Genomic DNA, 9660 nt, shown 5'->3' with positions numbered 1-9660 from the left:
AGCTGGAATATCTTACGTATGAATATATTCTGTATTTTCTCAAAGTCATTAAATTTTTCCATGCTCCAAATTGGGGCAGCATATCCCATTGAGTTCATCACAATCGAATTAAATAACTGAAAATGTATACGTATGTTCTTTATTTTTGTCTTGCAGAATAGACCAATTAAATTATTTATTGCAATTTTTGCTTTACTTAGTGAATTTTTATAATGTTTTTCGAACGAGAGATTAGGTGTGAATGTAACTCCTAAAAATTTAATTTCCTTCACTATCTTCACTTCTTCTTTATTAATGAAGAAAGACATGTGCTTTTTGGATACGTTACTTCCATTTCTAAATATCATAATTGTTGATTTTTTGGAATTTATTTTAACTCTTAGCTTTTCTAAATACTCACAGATTTGTTGGATTTTTCTACGGAGAGCAGCTGCTGTAGGAGCTATCAACACAATGTCATCGGCATACGATATAGTATGTATTATCTGATTTTCAATTTGAAACCCATCTTCATCTCTTTTAAAGCATTCATTTAGATCAAATAGGTAAAAATTGAAAAGTATAGATTTAAAGTAGATAAATATTGTAACTGTCGTATAGTTAATTAATTAATTTTATGCTTTTAAAATTAAACAACTACAGATAATGACAAAATATTCCAATTTATTCTTTGTATTAACATAATTGTTAAACAATCTGTTTATCCTTTTAATCAAAGCAAACTAAAGAAAAGATTCTTCCTAAGTGGAATTTTGTGTAAATAAATAATAATTTAAATAAGTAATAAAACCAGGAAGACGTTTACTAAAAAAAAATATTTATAACTAGAATTTAGCATCTTCAAATTCAATACACATGTAAAGTTGTTTTAAAGGTCGACTCCATGTGTGATTTCTATTCCTTCACAGTGAATAAAACGAATCTGAAGGCTTTAAATTTTGTGTTTTCTTCTGTTTGTAAGTGTTATAAAGTTTAAGTGCTTCAAAAATTATTCTTGTTATTACCTAACTTCACCAAAAACTTTTATAATATCGAGTTTACTTCATCTAGGATTTATACATAAACCCGTTTCCGTGATTCATTAATTATACATAATTTAGGAGCTCTGTTTTTAAGTTTATTAATGTTTGTTAGAGATTGAAGAGCCTTTTATACGTTATAAACTCATGACCACAATAAATTTGAGGTCCTGAAATATCTTTAATATTTTCTGTTAAATATAAAAAATTTCTTTGAGATGAGAATGGTATCAATACAATATTCATCAAATAACTTGAATAATTAATTTTTTTTCCACAAAAATTTATATTTCTAGAACATTAAATATCAATCATAAATATTAATTTTATTATTATTAATTTTAATTTTTAATTATGTAAATTTATTAATTATTTACAAACTCTTGAAAATTCAAGAATCTACTAATCTTAAAATACTTAAATCAATGTATTGAATTTTACAGAGTTGGAAATTTATTATCTTCTCATTTAATCTGTTAATTAAGGATCATTCCAATATTTTCGATATTGGATTAATCCTAACACATCCTAATTGAGATATATTATTTTTAGTTATATGATTTATTTGGGAGATTTTTTACTAATATTTAATTTTATTTATTAATTTTCTAAATTATTATATAACCGATAGAAGTTTTAAGATTCAATTTCTACAGTTCTTTCTTATAAAGAGTCTTTGACAAGAAGCAGATACATATCTACATATAAATGTAATATTCATATCAAACTATCAAGTTTGATGTAAATATTACATTAGAAACTATTTTTTCTCGTTAAAATATTTAATAATCTTAAAAACTTTTTAAACTTTTCGTTTTATAAGAAAATTTATTCGCAAATTCCAGTGTCCTCTAAGAATCTTTACATTCCTGCACCTGATTAAATTGTAAAACAATGGTTATTATCGCTGCATATTATATAATATTCAAGATTTAAAAAGATTCTATAAATATTTTCTTTATATAGAAACCATTTATTTAATAATAATCAATTTTTTAATATTAGAAATATTAAAAAAACTTATAATCATTAGATTTTTATTGCTCAGTTACTTATATGAAAACATCAATCTTATACACAACTCGCTCTTGATCAAACACTTCAAATGATAACTCTTTATTATACAATCCGCCTTTATAATAATCTATATCCTCTGCAAGTTTGGATTTTTCTATTGAATACTTCTTAGGTAAGCAAAAATTCTTTTCAAGCAACTAAAACTGAACTGATTTCTTCTTATTTTCAATGGGAATTACTTAGATATCTTTAAAAGTACTCTTGTCATTTTTGTGAAGAATATACTACCAATAAAATTGGACATTTCCTAAATATCTGTCCAATGTTTCTTCTCTTGCTGAATGAACAATTCTCCAATGAATTTAAAATTGATTACATCTTCAATGATAAGATTAGTAGGGCTACACCATTCAAACTCTCTATTTATTCAAAAGGGCAGTAATATTTATATTTATATGTAATTATATAAATTTACTTTAAATAAGCTTAATTTCTTCTCACTATTTATCAAAATTATTAATTTTATTATCAAAAAGTTATTACTGTTACTAGCTTAATTATAATAGGATAATATCCTCTTTAATGAATATTTAATTAATATATATATAAATAAATTATATATGTAAATTTTAACTTAAATTTAAAATATTTTTCTTATTTTTCTTTCAATTTTTACAAACCTGTAGGTATAGAAAGTGAATTTTTGACTTCAGTACTTTCACTTTCTGAATCTTTCACAGATCCAAAACTTTGATGTCTAGGAAATGCTGTCAAATCTGTGACAATAAAAAAAACGATAAAATGCCAAGACTATATATAAATAATAAAAAGATTTTTTATAATATATATACTTTAAAAAGTGAAAAAAAATAGTAATAAAATTTGTTAAAAATTTTTTAATCGATATATGGCAAAGAAAAATGTAAAAGTTAAATGAAATATGTCATTATGGAATTTATTATAAATGACATTTAGTCCTTTAAATTAGTTTTAAAGCAAAAATGTCGAATATTTAAATTCTATACCGAATATTTTGTAGATTATATATATATACATCTTCAAAACATCTAACCTACTCTGACAACAAAGAAATTCCTGGCATTCTGACGAAATTACATAACGAAACCATTTTACATGTAATAATCAAGATGAAAATTTTGTAAAACATGTAAAATTTTAATTCCAATATATTCAATTTACTTAATCAGATAAGGTTTAAAATATATATATATATATATATATATATACAGAACGTATATAGAAAGAGAAAGATAATGAAAGCTAACATTGCACAGAAAGCATTAGATTTTTTTTACACTTTATCATTTTCTTTTGCTTATTTTTCAGCTTCTGCTTCATGTCATGTATCTTTTCTGTTATTTTTTTATTGTTTGGATAATATTACTTTTCATTTTTTTTATTACAGAAAAAAATTTAACGATTATTTTACTGAATTCAAATCTTAAAAGTAAACATAAAAATTATGTTCATTCTCACTTTAAATAAAGATAAATAATCTTGTAGGAGTAGTTGTATCTATTCATTATTTGGAAAGTAATACTGATTAATAACATTTTCAGTAGGTTAGCGAGATTGAATAACTAAGATTTGGAAATATTCTGACAACATGATCCTATTCTTGAGGACCCCATTAACTTTAAGAAAGAGATAATCGTTCAATACTTTCTTTCTTGATAGATAACTTACTTTTCGTAGCGTTAAATAGTTTTCAGGTCTTTCTAAAAGAAGATAAAGAATTAAAAAAAAATTATTTTACTTCGATTTGTATTTTTTTTATTTTATTTTTTTATTTTTTTCCCTTCACTCTTCTTCTTCTTCTTCTTCTTCTCATTTTGATTCTGTCTTCCATTTGTTAATGAGACAAATGGTATTAAATAAATGATAAGGAATAAAAATACCAAAGCCGAATAGATTTTTAAAATTACTTTAATTGATAACATTCTATTTAATTCATTATTTGACTTCGTTAATTTTTGTTTTTCTTTCTTAATTTTTCTTGCATTATGCGTTTAGAAGTTTATCCGGATCATAGCTTATCTGATGATGGAATTTATCATTTTCTAACTATGTTAATGATTATTATTATAATTATATACGTTATTAATATGAAAAAAAAGTGAAAGTAGGTCATAAAAATATATTTAAAACCTTAACGATGCTATTAATTTATCGTGATAAGTCTGGAAACGTTCCTTTGACAGTCGTCATAAACCATTGATCAATCCATACTTATAGTTATAAGTGTTTGATGACGTTATAATGATTATAGATGATATAAATGATTGTTTGCGTGACAGTATGACTTCTTTTTTCACGGATGAAAATCACCACGATTCTTAACATTTATTCTATCCCTCCGGATCCATCAAAGACAACAAACTGACTATTGAATGATATCAAAGAATAAGTTTTGACAAAAGGCTACATATAATTGATGACACGAATAGTAGAAAAGAGGTAAAGCGTGTTATTTAAAGAAGATCAAGCATCAATATAACGGAAATTATTCCCCAATTGCAATTGTGATTAATCACATAGATCATATCTTTAACACGATTTGATAGTATTAAGTTACTTGCCTTCTGGAGTGACTCGTATATTTGGTATGGTTTGTTTCGTTGGTTCTTCCGTTGGTGGTGGTATTTCTATAAAGAAAAAGTAAATAAATAAATTCTTATCAATTTTATAGAAAAAATAATAGTGTTGAAAAACTCTAATATGATTAAAATTCTTATTATGTTTATCTTTTCAATGGAGCACTCGAATAAGTAGTGGAAAGATTGTATCTGGTGTGGAATGTTATCCTTACATAGGTCATATATATATATATATATATATATAACCTATATATGTGTATTGTGTGTATACGTTTGAGTGTGCTTCTTTCCCTTGGTAGATACAATAAAAATAGAGAATTACAAGAATAGATTGGATGGGTAATAACCGCATCAACTCAAACTGTTTCTTTTTCGCTCTTATCCATTATTTTTATGTCTTTTATTTTTGATTTTTCTCTACATCATCGGATCTTTGATCGAACAAATAGCAGATCCACTTTTCCCCTTCCTACTCTTATATAAAAGTTTATTTAATAATNTAAAGTAATACAAAGTTGAAACTAAGGTTTACGCGTTATAAATTTAATATTTGTAATTAAACTATAATTTATATAATTGAAAATATCCTATAATAAACATTATTGAAGGGAGAAAATAACATTAAAATAATATAAAGACCAGGAAATAATAAATTTCATTCTTAATTATCTGAATGGTCTGTTCAAAATCATATTTATATCACTTGTTGGATGATGAAAATTATTTAAAATTAAATATTCTTAATATAAACGTAAACATGTGTATTTTTAATGACGATTTTCTGTATTTTAATTAGTTTTGTTAAAGGAAACCTATATAACATCTTAGATAATAAACGTGGAAAATTAATTTCGCTGTAAAGTCATAATATTTGCAAATTACTGCTTTATCAATAATTTTAAGATAAGATTAATAATAAACAAACACAATAACTCATCAAAACTGTGAGAAATCACTTTTGTGAATGCATTCAACAGACAAACTGTAAATGAGGAGAAGTGGAGAGAAGTTAATAGAAATTCTGTACTGACTATGTTGTTGTCCTCGTTGTCCTTTTCTTGACTTTTCTGGTAAGGGGACTCTGTCCTCAAGAGCAGAAGCATCTTCTGATGATCGATATTTTCCGTCTACAATAGAAGTGTAGGTAATGTGTTTGAGTGTTCCTCCTTGAAATTCTATCTGATTTCTCAATTGATTAGTAATATTTATTTTTAGCTTTAATAATAAAACTTTATCAGGAATAAACATTATTAATTCTAACAGCATGCAACTTAATACTAAATTAATCTAAGCATCATTGTTCTAGATACAATAATAATTATCGAATTTCTAACATAAAGTACATCATTAAAGAATAAAGCAACCGTGAAGTGACGTTTAGTAATAATTATACATATAATAACTACATTGTTATCTGAATATTATATTTAAAATATAATATTCACAACAGTTTATTTGTTTAATTACATTTAAAACTTTTTTATAGAAAAGTTAAGAAATTTTAAATTTTTCTATACGTTATCATTTTACCTTAAAGCAGTAATTCTTACAAAAAAATAGTCAATATTTAAGGATTATTAACTTAATTAGAAGCAATAAATTGAGTATATATTTTTGGTTTTTTTTTCTAAATTAATTTAAAAATATTTGGCAATTAACAAATTAAAATACTTAAAAATATCGATGCTAACTTTGAAAATTTTTCTTCTTTCAAACATTGTTTTGGCTATTACACCGTTTAAATAAGATAATTCATGATATAATTTCGGAAGAAAACATCAAAGAATTCTCTTATGAATATTAATGATAATTCTTCAAATAATTACTTTTTCTTGAAAAATTTTCAAAGCAATTAAAACTATTTGAATGAGATAATTGCTTATAGAGTTACGGACTCGAGGAAAAAAAAATGTTGAATTGAAATTTCTATATCCGAAGACATTTTGGAAACTATCCGAATTTATAATGTCGAAAATAGTGGGTCTTTTAGTTTTGTTATGTATGAAATCTGTTTAAAATTCTACTTTCCATAATTTTTTATGTAAGTAGCTTTCTTTAAAGAATATATTTCCATATATATTTCGAACTGAAGTATCACACTCAGCTGAAAGTGTCAACGTTTAAAAATGCGCTATTTAGAACAGGTAAGATCTAAGTAATCGAACTAGAGAGAGACAAAAGAGGAATATATATATATATATATATATATAACCTTGCGTATAAAATATAATTTTTATAAATTTAATTAGATTATTTTAATAATAAATCTGTCATATTTATCAAGGAAATAAGATATTAATATCGTTACCGATTTTGAAATTCAGATAACATTTTTAAAGGCTATCAATATTTTCAAATGGTGTTTATGTTACAAAATGATTTGTATTCACAAGAAAACAAGCTTTTTGCTATCTGCGAATCAAATTTTTTACTACTTTATATTTCTGATCACGTAGAAAAAGAAAATAGCAGGAAAGTGAATGAACAGTTACAAATGTAAAGTAAAACTTATCAGCATATAAAAAAAGCATTTTAATTTTTTTCTCTAGTTCTTCTGAAAGGAAAAACGGAGAAGCTATTATATAATTTTATAAAAAAAATTAATAAAGTTGTGTATTGATTACTATTTAAAATTTTAAGTGGAGAAGACAGAATTACTTTAAGGATAAGGTTATGTTCTTTCGGTTCATCAACATACTAAAGTATACAGACAAAGATAAATGTTAACATCTCTTGTTAAAGAAAAGTTTAATTTAAGATTTGATAAGTTCAACGAAATATTCGAGTAGAAAACTCAAATATAAAAAGTCAATTATTATGATAGAAGTGTCCTGACAGCATCAAGGAGCTACCAATTGATCCAATCATTATTGCCAAGAACACTCTTGTTGAAACGTAATTAAAACATTAACAAACTTATGATTGACGTATTTTTAAACCTCACTCTTATTAAAATCTTATCGTGAAACCAATAATGACATTTATAACTTCTTAAGTTATAAATAGAATTTGATAAAAACAAAAAAAAAAAAAAAAAAAAAAACAGTGTGTAGACACTCCACGTGGCACTTATCCAAACTGGATATTAAAGATAAAAGTTTTTCGATACAATTTCAGAGTGGTTTTCTTAAGTTATAAGGTTTCTATTAATAGATTTTAATAGAATTTTTGACACTGTCAAAAGCTATAATTGGAACACAGTATCTATTCCTGTATAAAGACACTAATATGAACTTAAAGAGTGTCAACTTCTCAAATTGCTCGAATACACTGAAAGATCTGTTGAGATAAAAGAACATTGAACTTCATCCATTAAATGGAATATGATATAGGCTAGAAATATAGCACTTTTTCGACGTGTTCTAACTCTAGTAAATGTTTCATATTTCCTTTTGATAAAAGTCAATATGTTAGAGTACGTTTTAAAAGTTTCTAGAATTAAGTTTCCTAATCAGAATGCTCTTACTTCTCTAAGAATTTTCAAAATATTGCTTTGGATAACATCAATATATCACAAATACTCATTATATCCATGTTTCCTATATCATTTCTTCTGTAATATTTTCTAGAAAAATAATTATTAAGATTTTGTTTTTGAAATTTTACATTATTCTGATAATTATACTACGTATTTTAGATTCGTTATGTAAATCTCTAAATTTATTCGGAGAGAGTTTCATCAAACTACAAGAGTAAGCCGAATTTTTCCAACAGTCACTGCTATCTTCACGTAGATTATTGATAAAGGATCTTCCCTTTTTTAAAATTTCTCGATCCTAAAACTTAAATTAATTAAAACTTTATATCATTTTCGTTCTGTCTACTCTCCAAAGCCGAATATAATGAACTATTCTTTGAAATAGCATGATTATTCTAAAGAATGCACACGTCTACATGTTGTAAAACGGTAATTTATAACATAAAATCTGTATTTTCTCTCATTATTAACAAAATATTTTTTATTTAACTTTAAAAAGGTAAGAAAAAATCGTGTAATTTTCAACCTTTTTAGCTTCTAAATTAATATTATTCTAATTTATATAAGAATAAAAGCAATGAGGTAAAGATTTTATTTGAAGTATAATAATCTTTATTTGTCGTAATAGGCTTTCGCCTGTTACAAGGGCGTTTAGTTTTACATAAACTCGTATTAATTTAACATCTCAATTTTTTTTCGTCTTATTAACATTAATATATTCTATTTGCTAATTTTTAAATTTACATTAATATTTTGTTACAATTTTCATTTAGTAAATTGTTTAACATAGTTATATAACATATAAATCGTGTTAGTATTAGCTCTGTCAAAAGTCTTAAACATTTTCATCTCACTGTTACAGTTGACTAGCGGTTGCATTTGGAGCCTTTGTATTTTATCTTTTTCATTACAGCATTCACATATAATATGAACTCTAGATAAAGGTTTAGTACAATTTGGACATTTAGATTGGGTATAGTCTATATATTTATCATTTATAATTATTCCGTATTTATTTAGCCTAAGCTGTATAAAAAACTTTTTGATGTTAAAAGCTAGATTTGTCAATATATAGTTGTTATTTACAGGATAATTTAAAATTGTTGCATACCAGCTTGTATTTTCTCGTTTTCGTATATCTTCCACGTCTTGGATAATAGAGTATTCCATAACTCTATGTATTATTTCTTTACTATATTGCTCTATATCATAATTACGATCCATAACCAGTTTAATAGAAAATCCATATTTATTAACTATCTTCGATAACTGAATTATCCAACTTCGTCTTAAGTCTGTTTCCCTTGATTTGTGATGTAGTAAGAACAGCAATTTTGTTGTTATATCTTCAGCCTTAATAATTTTTTGTAAAAACTTTAAATATCTTTTTATTAGTATAGTATTTATTCTGAATCTATGTGTTTCTAATCTTAAGGCACTACCCGGGATATTGTATTCCAGCTGGAATATCTTACGTATGAATATATTCTGTATTTTCTCAAAGTCATTAAATTTTTCCATGCTCCAA

At 24.7% G+C, this 9660-nt stretch overlaps 1 protein-coding gene and 1 long non-coding RNA gene across 4 annotated transcripts in view; one reads left to right on the top strand and one right to left on the bottom strand.

Annotated features, from left to right (window-relative positions):
• The window catches only part of LOC111619556 (lachesin-like), a 122699-nt gene that overhangs the window by 8177 nt on the left and 104862 nt on the right, over positions 1-9660 (bottom strand). For all 3 annotated transcript variants that reach the window (XM_023361405.1, XM_023361339.1, XM_023361477.1), the window contains exons 8-9: positions 4637-4702; positions 2717-2812 (exon numbers count right to left, since the gene is read on the bottom strand). In XM_023361405.1, the coding sequence (XP_023217173.1) occupies positions 2717-2812; positions 4637-4702 (162 nt within the window). The remainder of the gene's footprint in view (positions 1-2716; positions 2813-4636; positions 4703-9660) is intronic.
• The window catches only part of LOC111619746, a 31292-nt gene that overhangs the window by 11882 nt on the left and 9750 nt on the right, over positions 1-9660 (top strand). The window lies entirely within an intron of this gene.

The sequence above is a fragment of the Centruroides sculpturatus genome, unplaced genomic scaffold (genome assembly GCF_000671375.1).
Source record: "Centruroides sculpturatus isolate CEXI.00-Female unplaced genomic scaffold, Cexi_2.0 scaffold48, whole genome shotgun sequence".
In the NCBI taxonomy this organism is placed as follows: Eukaryota; Metazoa; Arthropoda; class Arachnida; order Scorpiones; family Buthidae; genus Centruroides; species Centruroides sculpturatus.
Note: the sequence above shows the minus strand (reverse complement) of the source record. Positions and strands in the feature narration are given on the sequence as shown.